Here is a 25,343-nt window from a genome sequence, read left to right on the forward strand (position 1 = left end):
GAAAAATGGCCTGGGGAGGAAGGGGGTGAAAGTGCCCCGGGATTGAAGTGGTTAAATAAACGCTTATATCAGATTTTAAGGTTTGGGTTGACATCCCCTTTAATGGAGAAATATCCTGATCTATGAAGATCTCACTGCCTTTGGATGGGTACGGAGGGGTGGAAATTAATTTTTTTGTTCCTTTGTAAAATATATCGGGGGGGGGGGGGGGGGGGTTTGTTCTTCCGTCCTCTAAACGAGGCTGCAGGAGAGGTTGAACACGTAGTTCATTCAGGGAAGCAGCTAATTAAATGGAAGGTAAAGCCGCACTTTGAACGCCGGGGCTTTGATCTCAGATTTGGGTTGATGAGAAGGTCAGTTGTATAACCGCGAGCAGCTTTATGTAAAGGGGGGTAATCTTATAAAAAAAGAAAACTGCAGCAATGGACAGAGCCACATGTCAAGGGCAGCAAATACAAAGCGATTGATCTGGCACGAGGTGTGGGAGCGAGGCCAGCGGTATTGGCCAATGTGACCATCGAGTCTGATATCCACGTTACTCATTAACCGGACACTCAAACAACGACATTATCTTAATATATGCAATGAGTACAGTGTACACACCGATTGTGAAAAAGAGAGGCCGGGCAGCTCAAGGCCCACTGACAGCGCATGTCTTCCCCCACCGCCAGGTAGAGGCACATCTACATTGGACCCGATGATCACTTGTGCGGTATGAGGCCAGCACAGTACCACTCCCCAATGTGCTGTGGCTTGGAGGAGAAGTAGGGCCCTACTTCTGCTGTGGGTCACAGCGGTGCACTTAGTTCTGCACTGCTGTGACCCAGGTTCAGCTGACAGAAGGCTGTCAGATGACATCACAGAGACGGTCCAGGTTCTGCAGGGATCCCGACAACAATGTTGGGATCCACCCAGATGCCTAACCAGCAGCTGACTCAGTCTCTTAGAGGCAGGCTGAGAGCCTTAGCCAGCCGCTCCTGTCCCCTCCACAGCCCGGCGTTCCAGTGAGCACTGGAGGGGGAGAGCACAGATCCAGTGACTGACAGTCAATGAATGGTCTCTGCTCACTGAAGACCGAGAGCTGAGCGATCAGTGGTCATGCGATCGCTCAGTTTGCAGTCTTGGAGCCTGCGGGGACAGCTGCAGCATTGGAGCCATGCTGCGGCCATCTAGGTATATATGTTTTGTTTTTTATATTCCCATACTGACATATAATCACACACATAGGTTGGACTTGATGGACTTGTGTCTTTTTTCAACCTCACCTACTATGTAACATACCGTATATATTCGAGTATAAGCCGAGTTTTTCAGCACATTTTTTTGTGCTGAGAGTGCCCCCCTCGGCTTATACTCGAGTCAAGCATTTTTCTGCAGCAGAAAATGACATTTTCAGAGTAATACAACATGTATCCAACATATCCGGGGCCCCAAAGTCAGTTCGGAAAATTTCATTCTCTGCTGCAAAAAAGTGCTTGACATTTTCTGAACTGACTTTGGGGCCCCGTATCTCGGGGCCACTTGGTGTTAGGAACCCCAGCTTTGGATATGTTGTAGTGCTATTTCCACTGGGTTTGCACACCAAATTTCCTAGTACCAAGTGGCCCCGAGATATGTGGCCCCAAAGTCAGGCAACTGTGTCTATCTGCAGCAATGTCATTTCAGGACCCTTTGGGTCCAGAGACCCCAAATTTTGGCTGCAGCTAGGGGGCATCTAGGTACCTATAATTCCGAGTTTGAATTTCGGGGGACCTATGGCTGCAAATGGGCATAGTGAGGCTGCAAATGGGCACTGTTGACCCTCTTTTCCACTTACAGTAGCTGCGTATTTCTCACCCTCGTCTTATACTCGGGTCAATAATAAGTTTTCCCAGTTTTTTGTGGTAAAATTAGGTGCCTCGGCTTATATTTGGGTCGACTTATACTCGAGTATATACGGTACTTCTCTTTAAAATATGTTATAGTTTCTCAGCTCTGAACCTCTAAGTACTTTTTTTTTTAGTTCTTATGCACATTACAGAGACTGAAAAAAATAAATGTAAGTAAGGCAAGTAAAGTTGTGTTCTCGTGCTCTTTCAATGCACGGGGCAGGAAGTCATACCCTAAAATCCAGTCTATTGAATACAAAAAAAACCCAAAACTGTTAAATGTGTGCATTAGAAATGCATGTACATACACAGGTGTCATTGGGGCCCTAAAGCTGACCTCCAGACTTCCCTTCAGTCTTGCACAGTTGTACCGGCTCCTCTCCTGGACTGAAATGACTTACTCTGATTTCACTGCACACTGTGAGCTTCTCACAATGTGCATTAGAAGCTTTAGCAAGTGAGATAGAACCCACCTCCTTTTCTGGCCGGAGGAGGTCCAGCATCATCTACCCCTTTCTTCCCCAACCTGACTTTCCCTGGCCCACCCCTTTCATTCAATCATGGAGGCTCAGCATCACATGTGGGCATTACATAGGGTGGTCTACATGCAAATACAGCTTTCCTAGGAACACCCATCCCTCAGGATCAATGGTCTCCAAACTGCAGCCCACAGGTCGGATGTGGCCCTTTGCTGGCCTTTTTTCCGGCCCTTGGGGCACTACACCTCTGATTGATACAAGACACTATTCCTTCCACTGACACCAATGATGGGGCACTATTCCTCCCACTGATACCAATGATGGGGCACTATTCCTTCCACTGACACCAATGATGGGGCACTATTCCTCCCACTGACACCAATGATGGGGCACTATTCCTTCCACTGACACCAATGATGGGGCACTATTCCTCCCACTGACACCAATGATGGGGCACTATTCATCCCACTGACACCAATGATGGGGCACTATTCTTCCCACTGACAGCAATGATGGGGCACTATTCCTCCCACTGATTCCAATGATGGGGCACTATTCCTCCCACTGACACAACAGATAAAGCCGGCCTCATTTCCTGGCACTCCAGCATCATCCAGCCATTTCAACCCCAGCCTGACTGACCCGCCCCTTTCATTTACTGCATTGTAGTTCTTTGAATCATGCAGTCTTTGCAGCATATATAAGCGCTACCTCACCTGGAGGTCCAGCTCCTGGCACCTCTGCTTCAGCTCTTCTTTCTCAGCTTCTGCTTCCTGAATTAATTCCAGAGCCTTCTTCAGCTATAATACAGAGAACAAATATTAACAGTAGGAACGTCAATCTAGGACCCGTGTGGATAGACAGATAGATAGATAAGATTACACAGATCGGATAGATTAGATAGCTAGATAGATAAATAACAGTGGCGGCCCGTCCATTGGGGGCGCACGGGCGCCGCCCCCCTATCCATGCGTCCAGCCCCCTAATCTACATGCAAGGCACTGGACGCATGGATTCCAATGGAGCACACAGAATCTGATGCAGCTGTGCATAGTAACTAAACAGCTTCCAGTTTTTTTTTTTTGTTTTTTTTTTAGTCAAAGCTTAATAGAACAAGCTGAAGTTAGAAGCTTATTGGCTACCATGCACAGCTGCACCAGATTCTATATGCACCAATTTTTAGTAAATATGCACCCAAGCGTCTCAGGGCTGGTGCTACCACTAGGCAAACTAGGCAGCCGCCTATTGTGCACTGTTGCCTAGGGGCGCCCGGCTGCTGGTTTCCCTCCACGTCTGCATGCTCTGCAGGCTGCAGCATGTAACTAACTCAGTCCGGTAGTGTGATTAGAGGTGAAGCGCAGCACTGGAGCCAGCGCTAGAGGAAGCACAGCCGATGCTTCCTGTATAGCGGCGCTTTCTGTCACATGGGCAGGGCAAAAGGGGGTGGAGTCAGGGGTGGAGCCAATGGGGGGCAGCAAAATGAGGTTTCGCCTAGGGTGTCAAAAATCCTTGCACCAGCCCTGCGGCATGTACTCTGCAGTGTAGTTGAGCGTCACGGGTAAATGTAGGTCCAAAACATCCGGGGTGCCAAGGTTCGCCATCGCTGGTCTATGCCAACACACATTACACAGGCATACTCCATTAGGAAACCAGCCCTGGGAAATGCCATGCAGCCGTCGCTGGAGAGCATGTAGTCAGGAAGTGATTGAAGGAGATCAGCAGAAGGGATAAAAAAAAAAAAAAATGGCGATGGTTTATGATGCACAGTGCTTTGGCAAACGTCATCCAGTTAGTGTTTACACCTTCTATAAAATCTATCTGGCCTCCCAGTGAACTGGCCTCAGTGACCAGTAAATAAAGGGCAGGCGCTTCCATTACAGATGGCTTCATCAAACATAATAAAAGTTTTATGAAGCCAGACAGGTAAATGACGGCAGCGGACAGACAGGTACACAGAGCGGGAGGCGGCCCTTTATCTCTGGGTGACTCACGCTGTGTATACACGGCCATGGCCGGGCTCCTGTGTGGAGTGGGTAGGGATTAGCTATAGGTGAGGCAGAGTCTGGGAGTGGTGAGCAGTCTACAAGTCATTACAACAAAACTAGTTTTATCACATCAATATTATCTGATGGAAATAAAATAGATACATTATGTGATTCATAGACACTCTCCTCACTTAGAATACACACCTGATTATTTAAAGGATGTCTTCCCTTTGTGTCCTCGGCCAGTGACAAGCCAGACACCGGCGCTGCTGCTATACAAATCTTCTGGTTGCTCATGACGAAGCGGCTTATGCCGCAATCCACATAGAGAAGTGATGGAGAACCTTGGCACCCCAGATGTTTTGGAACTACATTTCCCATGATGCTCAACTACACTGCAGAGTGCATGAGCATCATGGGAAATGTAGTTCCAAAACATCTGGGGTGCCAAGGTTCTCCATCACTAACATAGAGCCTTAGGGCATCAGTCCCCATTGGACCTCCTGTCCAAAACTGCGCACATAGTGCCCACCCCATTCCATCCTCTTCCCAAACTTCTTCATCACAATCAATAGTAAAACAATCAACCCCTTCCTCCCTTCAGCCAGGGTGCTGTAATCCTGGACTCTGACCTCTCCTATTGGCCCCACATCCAATCACTGTCCACCATTTGCCTTCACCTCCTTAACATTTCCAAAATTTGCCTCTTGGAAAACGACACCATTAAGCTTCTAATTCATTCCCTGGTTATGTCTCGTCCTCGACTATTGCAACTCCCTTCTCATTGGCCTACCTCTCCACAGACTATCCCCTCTTCATTCTATCCAGAATAATTATTCACCTTACCAACTGCTCGGTGGGTGACCCCCCCCCTCCCCCCAGCCCCCCCACGCCCGCTAGCCAATCCCTCCATTGACTTCCACTAGGCCAGGGATTTGCAATTAGCGGACCTCCAGCTGCTGCAAAACTACAAGTCCCATCATGCCTCTGCCTCCGGGTGTCATGCTTGTGGCTGTCAGAGTCTTGCTATGCCTCATGGGACTTGTAGTTCTGCAACAGCTGGAGGTCCGCTAATTGCATATCCCTGCACTAGGCCAACAAATAAAAAAATAAATCAACCATACAAAGCAATCCACATCAGCTACACCCCCAACACATCTCAAAGTTTCATCCAAACTGTTCTCTCTGTTCCCCCCTCCTCTTGCTCTCTATCTTCCTCACCACCTCCTCCCCCATGCTAGCCTCCAGGACTTCTCCAGAGCCACTCCCATCCTCTGCAACTCCCTACCCCAATCTGTTCGGCTACCCTCTACTTTGTCCACCTTAAGGTAATCCCTGAAAACTCATTTCTTTGGGTAAGCCGATCCCACCCGGGATTTTCTTTTCTCCATCAACTGCTTTTTTCGTTTTTTTTGTTTACACTACCTGTACAAAATGGAAAGTTTAGCCTCGAGTTGGGCCTTAAGTTATAGGTAATAGAAGTAAAAAAGAATTCAAGTAAACCAAAAAATACTAAATTAAAAGGGTTGTAAACCCTCAAGGTTTTCACCTCAATGCATTCTATGCATTAAGGTTAAAAACCTCCTGTAATGCAGCCCCCCCCCCCCCCTTTATTTACCTGAACCCATTTTTTTCAGTGACGAGGACGAGCCCACCAGCTCCAGCCGGTGTCTCTGGTCCTGATTGGATAGTTTGATAGCAGTGCAGCCATTGGCTCCCACTGCTATCAATCAAATCCAAAGATGCGGGAGCCAGGGGGCGGGGCCGAGTCCTGCTGTCTGTGTCAATGGACGCAGGAGCAGGACACGGGAGCGCGCCCGCCCAATTACCCCGAGGGAGAGCGGCTCTCCAACGGGGTACTCGCCGCTGAGAGACCCCAGAAGAGGAGGATCGGGGGCCACTCTGTGCAAAACCACCTGCACAGAGGAGGTAAGTATGACATGTTTGTCCTTTTAGTTTTTTTTTTAAAACGAACCTTTACATATCCTTTAAGGTAAAAATAATGTAATTCTGTATAATGTAAACCCGGAACTTACCAATGATAAAAAAATAATAGACACTGGGCAGTAATAATAAGTAGCAAAAAATTAACGTTGGTTTGAATAAATAAAACTAAATTTTCCACCAGGAGTCGATCTTCCATTTCAGTTAGTACAACCGTTTATTGATCGAACCCCTCAATTTAGTGCAATCAATTTTTAGAAGAACAGATTTCACTGAAATGATCGATATATATTCATACTATTATGTGTTTGCCCAGCAGAAGGGCTGGTGTGTGTTAGAATGATAAATGAACTTCAGTTCTATTGCCTGCAGTGCGGTGCGCTGTGTCCGCGATGGTGTGAACCAGTCAGGTAGGCGGCATGACCTTTTGCCTTGACTTGTGGTAGGAATGCACTGCAATAATCGCCTAATGCAGTCCTACCGCACCTGGTGTGACTGTGCCTTAATAGAGATATCCTATGTGGTCAATGACCCAGAATTATAGGCCGTGACTATAAACACATTAAATGCGGTACTGGCTGTTATAGAGGGAGACATACCTGCTGATCCAGATCTCCTTCTAGCTCCACCAATGGAGAGTCCACAATGTCTTTACTCATAAGCTGGAAAACACAAAATAAATTACTGCAATGGAAACAAACGGCAATCCATTGAATCCTGGTTCACACTATGCCTTGCATAATCATTAACGTGTTCATTGATTAAAGTGTAAGAGTTCTTCTTTGTAGAAAAAATGAAAAGGTGAATTAACACCTTACATCCTTACCCCCCACTCTGGTTCCTGCTGTGCTTCCCTACTCACCTGTAATGCAGGGGTGGACCGGGCCGGGGGGGGCAATTGCCCCCAGGGCCACTCTTATGCTCCATAAAAACGCTGCACCGCTTCCGCCGCATACATGCCTAAAAGCTTCCTGGTGAAGAGGAGTAAAAAATCCTCGCCAGTGTGCTAACGAGTGAGGGATGAGGAGGATGACATAGCACAGGCCGCTCCCCCCCCCTGGACATGGAAGGTGTACACCATGCCTGAGCAGAGGCTCTCCTTCCCTGGTCAATCCTGACTGAGCCACCCTTGCTTCCTGCTGCCAGAAAGTTGCTGCAGCAGGCACTGTCCAACCCAACCCGCCCGGTAAGCAGAGAGTACCTGGAGTAGAGCTTCAGCCTAGGATGGGGTCGGGAGAAGACAGGGAAGAAGAAGAGTGGGAGGGGGGCCACGTCATTGCACCATGGGTCTCTGGGTTGTGCTTGCCCCCTGAGCCAAAAGTTGCCAGTCAGCCCCTGCCTTTATGGTTGATGAACTGTCAGTGCCCACACAGCCAGCGGAGCAGTCTGGGGATTTGAAACCTCTGTTCTTCTCTCTCATCTTTCTGCATGGCTTCCGGGACAGATCAGGGCAATTCTGATTGGTCAGCGACGGCAAAGAGCATCACTCCAGTCTGTCCCAGAAGCTCTGCAGAAAAAACAGGTGGTAAAGAGAGTGGAATTCTAATCAGATGGACAGCTACACCAGCTATGTGGTGGCCACTGACAGCTCATCACCCACAGAGGTAAAAATACAGCGGGGACCGGGGAGGTGGGGAGGGTATGCAGTCTGTGACGGGAGTCAATATGGGCGGGTGGCTTGTGGAACCCAGCTTACCTTGGAGAGCACTGCAAGCTTCTTGTCCAGCTCCCCCGGCCGCTCCTATGTGCAAGTCACCCTGTGTCTATTAGGAGCACAGGGTGACCGAGAACTCCAGTCTGATCTGTACTAATCGGACTCACTGTACACTGTGTATATATATATATATATATATATATATATATATATATATATATATAGTCTCATACTGTTGGGGGCTCTTTTCTGGGTCGTTTGGGGTGTGGCTGTATTCTATTGTTCTGTTGTGTCTCTCTGCCTTGGGTATTATGGGATGTTACATAGTTACATAGTAGGTGAGGTTGAAAAAAGGCACAAGTCCATCAAGTCCAACCACATCCAACCAAATACCATACAAGACCTGCACTCTAATCTCCAATCAACCAATCTCCTAGAAGCTGTTGAATAAAACTTTATCCCCCAAGATAAATAATAAATGAATAAACCAGTAAGGGAGCACTATAAAACTAAATCTGTGCTATATTAAACAATTCATGCGTGTTTCATACCCCATGACATGATTTAAAAAATAAAAAGTATAACCATTATAAATATACACATATATAACCACAAAAGTGCATATGATGCATAAATGTTTCAGCAAAAAATGTGATCAAAATCCCCAAACACCAAAACTCAGTGTATAATCAACCATAGTATATGGCAGTTCATAAACAGTTCATCAATCAGTGTGTCCACCACGTGCCAGGTATTCCTTCTTCCCTCAGTGCTTCACCTCTGTGCACCACATAAATGAATACAGAACGCTCACCAAGCTGATATATTCTCTTATCTCTAAGATGGTTATATACCGCTGCTTAGAGGGTTAGGCACCTCCGGCACCCATCCGGTTAAGTCCTTCTTTATCCAGCCTCTGCTCAGCATAAAAAAAATACAAGCAATCGCCATAGTGCAGCATAAAAAATCTTCCTTTATTTAAAAATCCACTCACATTTAGACAGCAAAAACAGGATCCTGCATAGTAAAATCCCAGCACTTGCGAGTTCCCCACAGTGTCTGACATCACGTCCTCCCTCAACGTGTTTCAACGCATGGACTTCCTCAGGCAGGTACGCTGCTTGCCTGAGGAAGTCCCTGTGACGAAACATGTCGAGGGCAGACGTGACGTTAGATAGTGTGGGGAACCTGGAAGTGCAGGGGTTTTAGTATGCGGAATCCTGTTTTTGCTGTCTATATGTAAGTGTACCTCTTGAAAGGGTTAGCTTAATTTACATCACCTTTCCAAAAAATTACCTATTTATTCTAGCTTCTTTAATATTTTGAAAAGCATTTTTAATGCTATGTCCACCTTTCCAAAAAATACAAACAAAATAATAATAATAAATAATAATAATTATTAAAGCGCATATATTTACAGCTAAAAAAAACATGCATTGGTTATTTTTTTGCAAATGAGCCTGCAAAACATTGTAAAAGCCATGAGTGGATGCCAGGTGCAATGCATAGGCTCCTGTAGACTCTTTTTTTCAGCTCTATGTTCATAAAGCGGTATGAACTTTCAGTCAGAGAGCTGGAGAAAGTGTCAATGGACCACAAGTATAGTAATTACATAGTATTCTATTGAGAACTACAAGTCCATCCACAATGGTGGCAGACAGGACTTGAAGTTCATTCATTCATGATCCCCGTGAATTATTGATGCAACTTGGTCTCACACACACATGCTAATTTCAAATCTGACAGCTGCTGTGGAGGAAAAGGACCCCCCCAAGCTATCTGTGCTGGTTCACAATGCCGTGACTGACAAGTCGCACCCCATGAACGGCGATGAACCGTTCTAATCGACCTAAGTCACTTAGACTTCAATTTTCCTGCACTAGTTGGGGGCAACTTCAGAGTGGCCTGAATTGACTTCTGTTAAAGAAGTCGTATGCAAGCCGCGATGACGTTGCGCTGCGCGGCGCGACTCTGAAGCCGCGCCAGTGTGAACCAAGGCTTAGAGGGTGGGCAGTTTTGGGGGTGGGAATGGGGAGCTGTCTGGTACCATGTTACACCCTAAATGTGTGTAGCATGTAAAATGGTCTTAAAGCGGAGTTCCACCCAAAAGTGAAAGCTCCGCTTATCTGCTTCCTGTTTTTGACAGGTACCCGTCCCACCTTCCGGGAGACTGCCCCGCGGCGACGTCCCTTGTTCAGCCCCCTTCCTCCACCGTTGGGCTAGTTAGAAAGTGCAGCGCGCTTTGCCCATGCACAGTAGGGAACTGGCTGTGAAGCCGAAAAGAGAAACCGGCGGTGAAACCTAACACGAATGGCAGCGGCAGCACCCGAGAGCCGATCCGAAAATCGGCTGGGGTGCCGACATTGCGGGATCCCTGGACAGGTGAGTGTCCTAATAGTAAAAGTCAGCAGCTACAGTATTTGGAGCTGCTGACGTTTATTTTATTTTTTGTGGGGGGGGGGGCGGAACTTGGGTTTTACTTCCTCTTTATTCCCCTGCAAAGTGACAGCATAATGCGTCACTAGCCCATTATGTGCCACTTACCTGCAAACGAAGCCCGCAATGGCCGCGTCCATCTTTACCCCTCTTCCTTCCGGGCCCTGGACTCCGGCTCTGTGACTGGCCAGAGTCACGTGACGTCACTCCCACGAATGTGCGCGTGAGCCGCTGGTCACGGCACAGGCCGTATAAAAACGGCATGATCATGCCCTTTCTTTAGCGTGCATGTGCTCATGAAGTTGGCGCAAGCGTATATGGTAAATATCTCCTAAACCGTGCATGTTTAGGAGATATTTCCAGTACCAACAGGTGAGCCTTATTATAGGCTTACCTGTAGGTAACAGTGCTGTGTAAGGGTTTACAACCACTTTAAAGGTGGAGTTAGGTTTCATTTCAAAGGTATACTGTAGACCATGCACAGCCACTTCCCAGGCTATCCACAAATCTCCTAGAGTGGTCTACCTTCTTTGTCCTGCCTAAACGGCAGGGCGAGCCAGCCATTGGACACACAGCCCCCCTCAGTTGCACTCCAACTGTGATTGGGAACTGGAGTGACTGGCAATTGATCATGTGACCACTGTGACAGCCAATGACTAGGCAGACAAACACACACACATCCCGGTTCTGTCAGGAGAGGAGAGACAGATTGTGTGTTCCTATTAGTTCGGAACAGCAATCTGTCTCCTCCTCTAGTCACTCCCATCCCCCCCACAGTTAGAACACACACTGAGGGAACACACTTAACCCCTTGATCGCCCCCTAATGTTAACCCTTTCCCTGCCAGTGACATTTATACAGAAATCAGTGGATATTTTTAGCTCTGATCACTGTATAAATGTCACCGGTCCCAAAAAAGCGTCAAAAGTGTCCGATCTGTCCGCCGCAATGTCGCAGTCCCGATAAAAATCACAGATCGCCGCCATTACCAGTAAAAAGGAAATAAATATTAAAAATGCCAAAAATCTATCCCCTATTTTGCAGACGCTTTTGCGCAAACCAATCAATATACGCTTATTTTTACCAAAAATATGTAGAAGAATATATATCGGCCTAAACTGATGAAGAAATTAGTTGTTTTTTTTTTAATTTGGAGGATATTTATTATAGCAAAAACTAAAAAAAATCTTTTTTTTTTCAAAATTGTTGCTCTTTTTTTGTTTATAGCGTTAAAAATAAAAACCGCAGAGGTAATCAAATACCACCAAAAGAAAGCTCTATTTGTGGGAAAAAAAAAGGACGTCGATTTTGTTTGGGTACAACGTCGCACGACTGTGTAATTGTTAGTTAAAGCGACGCAGTGCCGAATCGCAAGAAATGCTCTGGTCATTAAGGGGGTAAACCCTTCCAGGCTGAAGTGGTTTAAAAAAAAAATCTGCCTTTATCACTTTAACACTATAGGGGTCGATATACTAAAGGCAAGCAGACTGTGCACTTTGCAAGTGCAGTTGCTCCAGAGCTTTGTAAATGAGGTGAAGCTTCACTTTGTAACGGATACCCAATAACATGCAAGGAAAATTTAAAAAAACTAAATTTCTGCTTGTCTATGATTGGAAGATGGAACTCAGTAACACTTTCACTCATTTACTAAGCTCTGGAGCAACTGCACTTCCAAAGTCTATTTGGTTTCAGAAAATCAACCCCAATGTACTTTAATTGGTGGTTTTCCACACTGGATAAATGCAGGTCAACACTGGGGGCACATAGAAGACAATTGATTGTTTTACCAAAGTTTCCGTCTCACTCTAAAATCCAACATTTCAGATTGCAGAATAAATCAGCGGCCGCTTACCTCCTGAATGGCCGTCATCACCACGTGCTGTACGGACTCTTCCAGGGTCATGATGATCTGGATGTGTTCTGCAAGGAATGGAACACGGGAATGAATAACAGAGACTGCAACAGTAACTAAGAACAATCCCTTAAAGCGGAGTTCCACCCAATTTTGAGAGGTGGTCTTAAACGAAAGACCACCTCTCCACCATTCGTTTTTGGATATTTAAAAAAAAATTTTTTTACTTTTTAACTTACCTTTTTTGGAAGTACTAAGAGTACTTCTGATCCAACCAGGCCGCGGCCGAGGAAGTCACATCCTCTTCTGCGGCGAGCCCCCCCCCCCCCCCCCCCCGTGGTCTTCTGGGACCTGTGTGTGCCTCAGAGAACAAGCTGGCCATTCACAAAGCACAGTCGGACTTGCGCATGCGCAGTCGGAAACCGAAAGTGAAGCTGCAAGGCTCCACTGCCGGTTTTCTTTAGTTGGAATGGCGGTGCCTGTACCCGATCTGATGGACGAATCAGGGGGCCGACATCGCAGGCTCCCTGGAGAGGTAAGTGTCCTTATTAACCGCTTTCTGACCGCCTCACGCAGATATACTGCGGCAGAAGGGCACATACAGGCAGATTAACGTACCTGTACGTTGCCCTTTAAGAGGCGGCGCGCACGCGCGCCCGCTGGGAGCTCCGTGGCCACAGTCGCGGGTCCCGCTGACCCGATGTCCGCGGGGATACCCGCAATCGCCTCACGGTGAGGAAGAACGGGGAGATGCTAATGTAAACAAGCATTTCCCTGTTCTGCCTAGTGACACGGTCACTAATCTCTGCTCCCTGTGATTGGGAGCGGCGATCAGTGATGTGTCACACACAGCCCCTCCCCCCCACAGTTAGAAACACTCCCTAGGACACACTTAACCCCTACAGCGCCACCTAGTGGTTAACCTCTTCACTGCCAGTGACATTTTTACAGTAATCAATGCAATTTTTTAGCATTGATCGCTGTATTAATGCCAATGGTCCCAAAAATGTGTCAAAATTGTCCGATGTGTCTGCCATAATGTCGCAGTCACGATAAAAATCACTGATCACCGCCATTACTAGTAAAAAAAAAATTATCAATAAAAATGCCATAAAACTATCCCCTATTTTATAGACGGTATAACTTTTGCGCAAACCAATCAATAAACGCTTATTGCGATTTTTTTTTACCGAAAATATGTAGAATACGTATCGGCTTAAACTGAGGAAAAAAAAAAAAAATATATATTTTTTGGGGAGATTTATTATAGCAAAAAAGAAAAAAATATTGCGTTTTTTTTTTTCAAAATTGTCGCTATTTTTTTGTTGTTTATAGCTCAAAAGATAAAAACCGCAGAGGTGATCAAATACCACCAAAAGAAAGCTCTATTTGTGGGAAAAAAAAGGATTTCAATTTTGTTTGGGTACAGTGTCGCACGACCGCGCAATTTTCAGTTAAAGCGACGCAGTGCCGAAAAAAAGTGCTCTGGTCAGGAAGGGGTAAATTCTTCCGGGGCTGAAATGGTTAAACTCAGCAGCTACAGTGTTTGCAGCTGCTGACTTTTAAAAAAAAATAACATTTCGGCTGGAATACGCTTTAAGGCTGTGTTCACATATGAGCCACAAGCGGCTCCCATCCGGGGGTTTGGTGTGTCCTGGTTCAACATTTCAGGTCCAATTTCAGCCTAAATTTTGGCTGCATTCGGACCTGAAACGGACCAAAAGACACACACCGGACCCGCTGCTGAGATATGTGAACCGGCTCCATAGAGAGTTGGTCGAAATCTCCTGCTACTGCAAATTGGATGCGGGGAATAAGCATCAACAAATTTACCAGGGAGGTTGTGAGGGGTTTCCCCAACAGCCAAGTACTCTTGATTCATCTCCCCACTCTATGCTGCACAACGGTGGTAATTTCCATTATCCACGCGCAATGTGCAATTTTAGTTTATGTCCTTTGAATTGTTTTCTACTTATGGAGGCTTTGGAGGGATCCTGGTGCTCTTGCATGCATGTGTTCTCTGCCATATGTAACAGTTGTTCAATCTGTTTGCTCTTGAGAACCCCCCCAGACGAAGACCCTTGAGTCGAAACGCGTAGGAATACCCACACTTTTTGAGGATCTAGAGCTAATCCTTGTATGAAGAAAGTCCTATCATCCTGTGCAAATTTTGCATTTACTGTTGCATGTGTTTTTGTAGTGTCTTAAGATTGTATTAAATAAAATTATATTTGTATTTTTATATATATTTGTCATAGTGGCGCCTTTTCCAAGAGTCCCTTCCATAAACCTCCTTTTTGTATTTAAAGAGTGCAACTGCACTTGCAAAGTGCAGAGTCTATTTGCCTTGTTAGTAAATCTCCCCGATGTGTCAAGGGATGGAGCAGAATAAAATACACTAAAAATAAAAAAAAAACTATAATACCTCCCTGGCAGATGGCTTACCCTAACCGCTGCTAGACTGTGGTCTTAGAGGTCTACAATGGCTGAAGTGTCCACCACTGTACTACAAAATCTAAACTTCACTTACAGGTATTTAAATTGTCCTTTAACAAATCCTCCCCCCCCCCTTCAGCTACTGAAGTTTTCCTTTAATAAATCCCCCCCAGCCCCCCATCCTCCCTGATCCAGCAACCTTTCCCCCCAGAACAAGCTCCCAGCCGGCTCCTCTTCATGCTGCATATGTGCTCTGCGGGCCTCATTCATTCCTATTAGTAAGCGGTACCCCGAGGGACCACCAGAGGCCGCCGTGAGTATGGCTACCTATAGGAATGAGTTTATTTATTTATTTATTTCAGGTACTTATATAGCGCCATCAATATACGCAGCGCTTTACATTGTACATTCACATCAGTCCCTACCCTCAAGGGGCTTACAATCTAAGGTCCCTAACTCACATTCATACATACTAGGGACAATTTAGACAGGAGCCAATTAACCTACCAGCATGTCTTTGGAGTGTGGGAGGAAACCGGAGTACCCGGAGGAAACCCACACAGGCACAGGGAGAACATGCAAACTCCAGGCAGGTAGTGTTGTGGTTGGGATTCGAACCAGCGACCCTTCTTACTGCTAGGTGAGAGTGCTACCCACTACACCACTGTGCCGCCCGTTGGGCCGCGGCGCACGTGTACGGGGTGAAAAGAAGGCGGCTGGGACCATGTCAGAGAAAAGACTGCGGGATCGGGGAGGATGTATTATCCCAGGTGGGAAGGGATTTAAAGGATAACTTCACTAATTCAAGTGATTCCAAACCCAGGAACAAGAATGATTTATATTGTAACTTAGTAAGATGTGGAGGCCGCATTCCTTTTCTATTTTTCAGGCTGTTATTCCTTTTCTTGTCACCTAATAATCCTGCCAGTAACACACTTCCAGTCCTAGGCTGACAACGCTCACTCACTCTACTGTGTCTATGGAGGAGCAGGATTGTCGCCCAGGGACAGTAAGCGTGTTAGGACTACAGAACACCTCCCCCCATCATCTCATCTCCATAAGATAGCAGAAAGTGTTCTGTAGTCCACAGAAGTAGCCTGGGCAGGGCTGATAACGATGCTTAAAATGTAAGTGCAACAGAGACAATGTATTGTTAGCTCACCATAGGAATGTGTCAGCTCACTGGATTCCTGGCAGGATGAAAACTTTATTTTTTTTTAAAAGCAGAGATAACAAAACTCTTTCAACTGAATATTTTACAGACCAAAAGGGGGGGGCAAAAATGTATTGTTAGAGGTTATATACATATAAAAAGAATCAATAGTAGATTAATGCCTTAAAAATGATCCTATAGAGCTGGGTATCCAAATGTTTCAGTATGGGGGGTCACCATTATATATTTTACAAATATTTGTGGGATGAAAAAGATTCCCATCAGAGTCCCCCCCCCCCCCCCCCCCAATATACGGGTCCCCACCCTTTTACACCAGGGTCCCTATCAGAGTCCCCTTTAGGACGGAGTCCCCCCATACCAATAAATGTCTCCACCCTTATGTAGGGCTTCCCATCAATGTCCCCCCTATATCAAAGTCCTCCCTTATATTAGGGTCCCCATTAGAGCCCCCCTTTATGTCAGGGTCGCCATCTGAGTCCCCCCTTACATCAGTGCCTCCCATCAGAGTTCTCCAATTATATCAGTGTCCCTATCTAAACACCCCCTTACATCAGAGTCCCATCTTGCATCAGGGTGCCCATCCAAGTCCCCCCTTACATGAAAGTTGTCCCCAACATCAGGGTCCCCATTAGAGTCTCTCCTTACATTTGAGTCTCCATCAGAGTCCCCCTTTCATCAAAGTCCTCCCTTACATCAGGGTCCCCATTAGAGTCCCCCCTTACATCTAAGTCCCCACCAGAGTGGCCCCTTATATCAAAGTCCTTCTGTAAATCAAGGTCTCCATTAAAGCCCCCCCCCCTTACGTCAGGGTCACCATCTGAGTCCCCCTTACATCAGTGCCCCCCCCCCATCAGAGTTCTCCAATTATATCAGTGTCCCTATCTAAACACCCCCTTACATCAGAGTCCCATCTTGCATCAGGGTGCCCATCCAAGTCCCCAAGTCCTCCCTTACATGAAAGTTGTCCCCTACATCAGGGTCCCCATTAGAGTCTCCCCTTACATTCGAGTCTCCATCAGAGTCCCCCCTTCATCAAAGTCCTCCCTTACATCAGAGTGCCCATGAGAGTCTCCCCTTACAGTCCCCATCAGAGCGGCCCCTTATATAAAAGTCCTTACATACAAAGGATTTCCATTAAAGCACCCCCCCCCCCCTTATGTCAGGGTCCCTATTAGTGTCCCCCCTTATGTCCGGATCACCATCTGAGTCCCCACTTACATCTGAGTCCCTGTCAGAGTTCACCACTTACATCAGTGTCCCCATCTGAGCACCCCCTTACATCAGTGTCCCCATCTGAGCACCCCCTTACATCAGTGTCCCGTCTTACATCAGGGTGCCCATCCAAGTCCCCCCTTACATCAGGGTCCCCATTAGAGCCCCCCTTATATCAGGGTCCCCATTAGAGCCTCTCCTTATATCAGGGTCCCCTTTAGAGCCTCCCCTTATGTCAGAGTCCCCTTTAGAGCCTCCCCTTATGTCAGGGTCCCCATTAGAGCCTCCCCTCATGTCAGGGTCCCCATTAGAGCCTCCCCTCATGTCAGGGTCCCCATTAGAGCCTCCCCTTATGTCAGTGTCCCCATTAGAGCCTCCCCTCATGTCAGTGTCCCCATTAGAGTCTCCCCTTATGTCAGTGTCCCCATTAGAGTCTCCCCTTATGTCAGTGTCCCCATTAGAGCCTCCCCTCATGTCAGTGTCCCCATTAGAGTCTCCCCTTATGTCAGTGTCCCCATTAGAGTCTCCCCTTATGTCAGTGTCCCCATTAGAGTCTCCCCTTATGTCAGGGTCCCCATTAGAGTCTCCCCTTATGTCAGTGTCCCCATTAGAGCCTCCCCTTATGTCAGGGGCCCCATTAGAGCCTCCTCTTATGTCAGGGTCCCCATTAGAGCCTCCTCTTATGTCAGGGTCCCCATTAGAGCCTCCCCTTATGTCAGGGTCACCATCTAAATCCCCCTTACATCCGAGTCCCCATTAGAGTCCCCCTTACCTCAGTGTCTCCAACAGAGTTCCCCTTACATCAAAGTCCTCCCTTACATCAGGCTGCCCATCTGAGCCCCCCATTATATCAAAGTCCTCCCTTACATCACCCCTCCCCCCTATGTCAGGGCCCCTATTAGAATCCCCCCTTATGTCAGGGTCACCATCTGAGTCCCCCCCTTACATCAGTGTCCCCATCACAGTTCTCCACTTATATCAGTGTCCCCCATCAGAGTGCTCTCTTATGTCAGTAAGTTTAATGTCACTTGGAACAGCAATCAGTCCGTTTATTTTTATTTTTCTCTGATTATAAAATGATCGAATGTTCACAACGCTTTCCGTTAATACAATAACACCATCAGCAGGAACAGACGGACTTCCTTCCAGGGTGAGAAGTCTCAGTCAAAGGTCATAAAACAATACCGATGTGGGTGAGAAGTCTCGGGATACACGGAGATGTTCCTCCTGGGTGTCGGGCTGATGTCGCTGTCATGGGCTCGGTCCTTACCTTGCTTCCTATCACAGTTAATGGCGCACCCCAGAATCAGCTGTAACAGTCGCCCCATTTCCGTCGGGTCCGCATTTTCTGCAATCTGGCCGAGATCGGGAAGGAGGAATTCGGAGATGAGCTGCTCCAGAACCTGCGGACATTGTACACATAGATTAGGAGAACGAAAAGACTCAAAAGATGGTTGTTGGGGCTCCATATCACCGACCTCCGGCCTTCCCTTCAGTTGTACCGCCTCCTCTCCTGGACTGAAATGGCTTTACTCTGATTTCACTGCACACTGTGAGCTTCTCACCATGTGCATTAGAAGCTTCAGCAAATCAGATAGAGCCCCGCCTCAATCCCTGGCTGGAGGACGTCCAACATCATCCAGCTCAGGGGTATCCAAACTTTCTAAACAAAGGGGCAGTTTAGTGTCCTTCAGACTTTAGGGGGGCCGGACTGTGGCCAGTGGGGATAGAAAATGTCCTGTGTCAGTGGGAGTAAATAATGCCCCATCATTTGTATAAGTGGGAGGAATAGTGCCCCATCATTGGTGTCAGTGGGAAGAATAGTGCCCCATCATTGGTATCAATAGGAGGAATAGTACCCCATCATTGGTGTCAGTGGGAGGAATAGTGTCCCATCATTGGTATCAATAGGAGGAATACTGCCCCATTATTTGTGTCAGTGGAAGGAATAGTGGTCCATCATTGGAATCAGTGGGAAAAATGGTGCCCCATCATTGGTGTCAGTGGGAGGAATAGTGCCCCATCATTGGTATCAGTGGGAAGAATAGTGCCCCATCATTGGTGACAGTGGGCGGAATAGTGCCCCATCATTGGTGACAGTGGGAGGAATAGTGCCCCATCATTGGTGACAGTGGGAGGAATAGTGCCCCATCATTGGTGACAGTGGAAGGAATAGTGCCCCATCATTGGTATCAGTGGGAGGAATAGTGCCCCATCATTGGTGACAGTGGGAGGAATAGTGCCCCATCATTGGTGTCAGTGGGAAGAATAGGGTCTCAGTGTTGGTGTCAGTGGCAGAAATTATGCCCCTATTGGTGGGGTCAGTGGGAAGAATAGTGCCCCATCATTGGTGGTGTTAGTGGGAGGTGTCCCAAGCCGCAGTTTGACGACCACTAGTCTAACTTTTTCCTTCCCAGTCTTACTGGTCCTGACCCGCCCCTTTCATTCATTAGAAGCTACAGAAAATCAGACAGAGCTCATTTCCTGGCTTGAGGACATCCAGCATCATCTAGTCCTCTGGCCCATCCCTTTCATTCATTGTATTTCAGTTCTTGAATTGAGGTCCAGCATCATCTACCCCTTTCTTCCCCAACCTGACTTTCCCTGGCCCACCCCTTTCATTCCATCATGGAGGCTCAGCATCACATGTGACATTACATAGGGCGGTCTCCATGCAAATACAGCCTGCCTAGGAACGCCCACTTGTCCAGATTGACACCCACCCATCAAGGAATTTTCATATTTGCATAACTCCTCCCAAGAGCCAGCCCACTGCTTGTATCAGGACTGAGAGGAGTACTGAGACAAGGTGCTGTGATGTTTTCAGGAAGCTGTGTACAGGACACTACCGGCTCCTCCCACCAGCCATGATCTGCCTGCATTGCATAGCAAAGAAAAGAGAACCAGTGATGATATCACTGGAAATAAAATTTTGAAAAAAGTATTTTAAAAAAAAATAATAAAGATTTTATTTAAACATCTTATTAGCATGTATGATGTAGGGAGGAGGCAGGGATCAATAACAGCAAAAAAAATAACCTCAGCTTTAAATAAACTGATATAAAGAAAAAAAATTATGAGGTTACCAATAGCAACCAGATTTTTGTATTTTACCCTTGAAACTCAAAAAAAACTACGGAATACGCTGTTGAAATACATATGTGGCCCTACAGAGTAGTCTGTGTGGGGCCCCATGATTTCTAACGGTGACCCTGACCCTTTGCACCGCCCTAGCTGCGGTCCCTGAATGATCTCCCATGTCTGACGCCGTGTGCGTCCCACCTTACCTCTTTGTAATAATCCACAATTCCTTGAAGAATCTTCTTCAGATTGTTAATCTAAACAAACAAAAGAGGAGATTAAACTCAAAACACGGCATTAGACGCCCCGGACAGATCATTATACAACCCATATACTGCTAATACCCAGAATAAACAGCCTCTATTTATAACAGTTTCCCCGCAGTCTGTACACAAGTCATTTTCATAGCTCAATATTTGCATCTGTTTAAGATTCATCGGCTCACAATCGGTCTGCTGTCATAAGATCGCCGGTCCTGTTTGAATAGTGCTAGGAGACGGGACAGACAAAGGCCGAGATTCAAGAGCAGACAAAGGCACCCTGCAATGGTCAGAGCGTGAACGGAATGTATGGACTTTAAAATTAATATTACGTAGAAGAGAGATCAGCTGCATACGAATAGGCTTATCTGGGGCTGGGCTGAGGGGTAGGCAGCAGTGGCAACTGCCTAGGGCTGTTCAGCAGGTGGAGGGCGCAAAATGGGCTAAGCCTGCAACCTATACCAATGAAGAAGTCATTTTGCGGGTGCACCTTGGGTGCCAAAAGACCTCGTCCTAGCACTGGTCTTATGTATATTTTTAAACTTGTTTCTGTCTTGTTTGTAATTATAGAAGCAGATAAGAACAGCAGATATTACATTACATACATAGACTCTGCTTCCTTCTTTCCAGTGCCACACAGTGGTTGTACTTTACTGCTCCTTCTCACAATGCAAGTCGGAGATTCGCTAAAACTGAAGAGTGCAAAATCTGGTACAGCTGTGCATGGTAGCCAATCATTTTCCAGGTTTGAGGCCGGGCTCACACTAGTACAACACGACAGTCGGACCACTTTGGATCTGACTTTGCGTTGCGACTTGAAGTCCGACATGCCTCCGACTTCAATGAACAGGGATCTGATTTTGATCCCTGACAATACCAGGCACAACGTCTGTTATGAATGTTTAGGGGGAACTCCCACGCCAAATTAAAAAAAAAAAAAAAAAAAAAAAAAACAGCATGGTTTCCCCCTCCAAGAGCATTCCAGGCCCTTCGGTCTGGTATGGATTTTAAGGGGAACCTCCACGCCGAAAAAACGGTCCCCCCCCCCCAAAATCCATACCAGATCCTTACATGAGCACACAGCCTGGCTGGTCAGGAAAGGGGGTGGGGACGAGCGAGCCCCCCCCCCCCCTCCTGAACCATGCCAGGCCGCATTCCCTCAACATGGGGGGGGGGTTGGGTGCTTTTGGGCAGGGTACCCCAAAGCACCTCGTCCCCATGCTGATGAGCACAAGGGCCTCTTCCCAACAACCCTGGCCGTTGGTTTTCGGGGTCTGTGGGCGGGGGTTTTATTGGAATCTGTAAGCCCCCCCTTTAACAAGGGGGCCCCCAGATCCCGGCCCCCCACCCTATGTGAATAAGTATGGGGTACATTGTACCCCTACCCATTCACCTAAAAAAAAAGTGTCAAAAATAAAACGCAGTACACAGGTTTTTAAATTAATTTATTAAGCAGCTCCGCCGTCTCTTCCGATCTCTTCTCCCCTCTCTGGCTCTTCTGCCTCCTCCGCTGATGTCTTCTGCCTCTACCGGTTCTTCTCCCCTCTCCGATTCTTCTCCGCTCTCTCTCCGGTTCTTCTCCCCACTCCGATTCTTCTCCGCTCTCTCTCTGGGTCTTCTCAGCTCTCTCTCCGGGTCTTCTCCGCTCTCTCTCCGGGTCTTCTCCGCTCTCTCTCCGGGTCTTCTCCGCTCTCTCTCCGGGTCTTCTCCCCACTCCGATTCTTCTCCGCTCTCTCTCCAGATCTTCTCCCTCTGTCCACTGTCTTCTGCCGGGTGTCCTCCGTTGTCTTCTCCCTCTGTTCTTCTTCCGATGTTGATTCGACTCTCTCTCCCGCTCTAATTCTGGGTGCGTGGTGAGCCACTACTTATATATGCATTGGGTCAAGGCATGATGGGTGGTGACATCATAAGGGGTGGAGCCTCAGGATGACATCACCTGGTGACCCCGCCCCATGCCGATATAAGTAGGGGCACACTGCGCACCCAGGATTAGAGCGGGAGAGAGCGTTGTGTCAGCATCGGAAGAAGAACAGAGGGAGAAGACAGCGGAAAAGACCCGGCAAAAGAGCGAGAAGACAGTGGAGGAGACCTGGCAGAAGACAGCGGACAGAGGGAGAAGAACCGGAGAGAGAGCTGAGAAGACCCAGAGAGGAGAGAAGAACCGGCAAAGACAGAAGACGTCAGCGGAGGAGGCAAAAGAGGCGGAGAGGGGAGACGTTGGAAGAGACGACGGAGCTGCTTAATAAATTACTTTAAAAACCTGTGTACTGTGTTTTATTTTTGACACTTTTTTTTTTAGGTCAATGGGTAGGGGTACAATACCCCATACTCATTCACATAGGGTGGGGGGCCGGGATCTGGGGGCCCACCTGGTTAGGGGGGCTTCCAGATTCCGGTAAAATCCCCGCCCACAGACCCCGGAAACCAGGGTTGTCGGGAAGAGGCCCTTGTCCTCATCAACATGGGGACAAGGTGCTTTGGGGGGGGGGGGGGCGCACGCTCGTCCCCACCCCTTTCCTGACCTGCCAGGCTGTGTGCTCGGATAAGGGTCTGGTATGAATTTTGGGGGGGACCCCCACGCCGTTTTTTAAAATCCACACCAGACCGAAGGGCCTTGTATGCTCTTAGAGGGGGATCCCATGCTGTTTTTTTTTTTTTTTTTTATTATTTTGGCGTGGAGTTCCCCTTCAAGATCATCACAGCACAAGTCGCATGCCAAAGTCGGATCAGTCAAGACGGCGATCCGACTTTGATCCGACTTCAGTGATGTTCAATGGGCTGAAGTAAGATCAAAGTTGGACCAAAGTAGTGCAGGGAGCATTTTCAAAGTCGGACCGACTTGTGTCGGACCAGTTAAGACCACTCTCATAGGCTAAAACAATGCACTTCTTGTGCAGCTGATTTTAAAACCATGCACTCCCTGTGCGGCTGATTCTGAAACAATGTACTCCCGGTGAGGCTAATCTACTAGTTACTTCTGCTATTGGCTAATCGGTAAATCTCTACATTAAACAAAAAAAGGAAGAGGAAGCTTGCAAACATGAAAAAAGAAATCATATTTACCTTTATCCTTCGATTATCCCCGACGTCGTCTTTTATTCGTCCCAGCCAAGACTCGGTAAACCAAGCGCCATCGCTACAATGGACAAGAGATGAAACATCAGTCTCTACATCACTGTGACTGGCACATATTTATAAACTATTCCCTTTGACAAGTGACTCCATGGGGGGCAGGGTAGGTGGCAAATAAGAATCCCACCCCCAACCCAACAGGGGTACTAAAGTGCCTGATGCCTACCTGCAAAGGGACATCACTGCTTTTGCATTGGAACCCCTCTTCCCTAAAGCACATCCACCAATCCTGAAGAGCATATAATCCACCCCTCTTGCCAGCACCATCTACTGAGCACCAGGGGTGTTGGTCACCACTTTGGTGTCAGTGCTTTGGTGCTGAGGACACCAAAACCCATCAGCAATGGGGTATCAGTGCTTTCACAGGGGACTGCAATTCCTGAGGGGGGGACCCCTCTCAAAGCACTGCCACCAATGCTGAAGGCCATATAATCTACCCATCTTCCTGGCCCAGGGGTGTCAATGAGCCTTGTGCTTTCCCCATTGTTCATCAGCAATAGGGTATCGGTGACCCCCATCTTTGGGGAAAACCCCTCCCAAGCACTGCCCCCAATTCTGAAGGGCATATAATCCACCCCTCCTACCAGCACTGGGGGGTGCTGAAGAGCCTAATGTCACCAATGTGATTTCAGTGCTTTGGTGCAAAGACCCCACTGCCCATCAGCAATAGGGTATTGGTACTTTGACAGGAGGCCTTCATTTTGGGGGGGGAACCCCTCTTAAAACACCACCCCCCCCCAATGCCAAAGGCCGTATAATCCACCCCTCTTGCCGAAACCCTCTCCTGAGTACCGGGGGTGTCAAAGAACCTGGTGCTTGTTACCCATCAGCAATGGGATATCTATGCTTTTACAGGGGACTGAAATTTCTAGGGGGAACCCCTCTCAAAGCACTGACACCAATGTAGAAGGGCATATAATCTATCCCTCCTACCGGCCCAGGGCTGTCAAAGAGCCTGGTGCTTTGATGCTGAAGATACCATTGCCCATAAGCAACAGGGTATCAGTGCTTTGACAAGGGACTCCCATTTTCGGGAAAACCCCTCCCAAATACTGCCCCCAGTTCTTAAAGGCATTTAATCCACCCCTCTTCCCGAGACTGGGGGTACTGAAGAGCCCGATACTTGCTACCACTGGGGTGTCAGTGCTTTTTTTTTCCCATCAGGAATGGGGTATAGATGCTTTGACAGGAGACCTTCATTTTTGGGGGTAACCCCTCAAAGCACCCCCCCCCCCAATGATAAAAGGAATATAATCAACCCTCTTGCTGGCATCTCTCTCTCTGAGCCCTGGGGGTGTCGAAAAGTGCTTGTCACCAAGGGGGAATCAGTACTTTAGTGCCAAAAACCCCCACTGCCCATCAGCAAGGAGAGATTGGTGCTTTGACAAGGGACCTCCATTTTATAGGGGGGGGGCTCTCAAAGCACTGCACCCAATGCTGATGGACATATAGTGCACCCCTCTTGCCAGCCTGATGCTTGCAACCACGTGGGTGTCAGTGCTTTGGTGCTAAAGAACATCACTGCCCATCAGCAAAGAGATATTGGTGCTTTGACAGGGTTCCTCCCTTTTTTGGGGGGGACCCCTCTCAAAACACCACTCCCCAATGCTAAAGGCTATATAATCCATGCCTGTCACCGACACCCTCTCCTGAGTACTGGCAGTGTCAAAGAGCCTGGTGCTTGTTACCATTGGGGCGTCAGTACTGAAGACCCCATTTGTCTATCAGCAGCCGGATATAAGTGCCTTGACAGAGGAATCACATTTCTGGGGGGAACCTCTCTCAAAGCACTGCACCCAATGCTGAAAGGTATGTAATCCACAACTCTTG

General features: G+C 47.6%; 1 protein-coding gene across 1 annotated transcript in view; it reads right to left on the bottom strand.

Annotated features, from left to right (window-relative positions):
• The window catches only part of HOOK1 (hook microtubule tethering protein 1), a 116,786-nt gene that overhangs the window by 47,063 nt on the left and 44,380 nt on the right, over positions 1-25,343 (bottom strand). Inside the window, exons 3-8 of the mRNA XM_073593855.1 lie at positions 23,445-23,517; positions 20,328-20,378; positions 18,311-18,443; positions 12,219-12,286; positions 6,876-6,938; positions 3,064-3,147 (exon numbers count right to left, since the gene is read on the bottom strand). Of these exons, the coding sequence (XP_073449956.1) occupies positions 3,064-3,147; positions 6,876-6,938; positions 12,219-12,286; positions 18,311-18,443; positions 20,328-20,378; positions 23,445-23,517 (472 nt within the window). The remainder of the gene's footprint in view (positions 1-3,063; positions 3,148-6,875; positions 6,939-12,218; positions 12,287-18,310; positions 18,444-20,327; positions 20,379-23,444; positions 23,518-25,343) is intronic.

This window comes from Aquarana catesbeiana, linkage group LG07, assembly GCF_042186555.1.
Source record: "Aquarana catesbeiana isolate 2022-GZ linkage group LG07, ASM4218655v1, whole genome shotgun sequence".
NCBI lineage: Eukaryota > Metazoa > Chordata > Amphibia > Anura > Ranidae > Aquarana > Aquarana catesbeiana.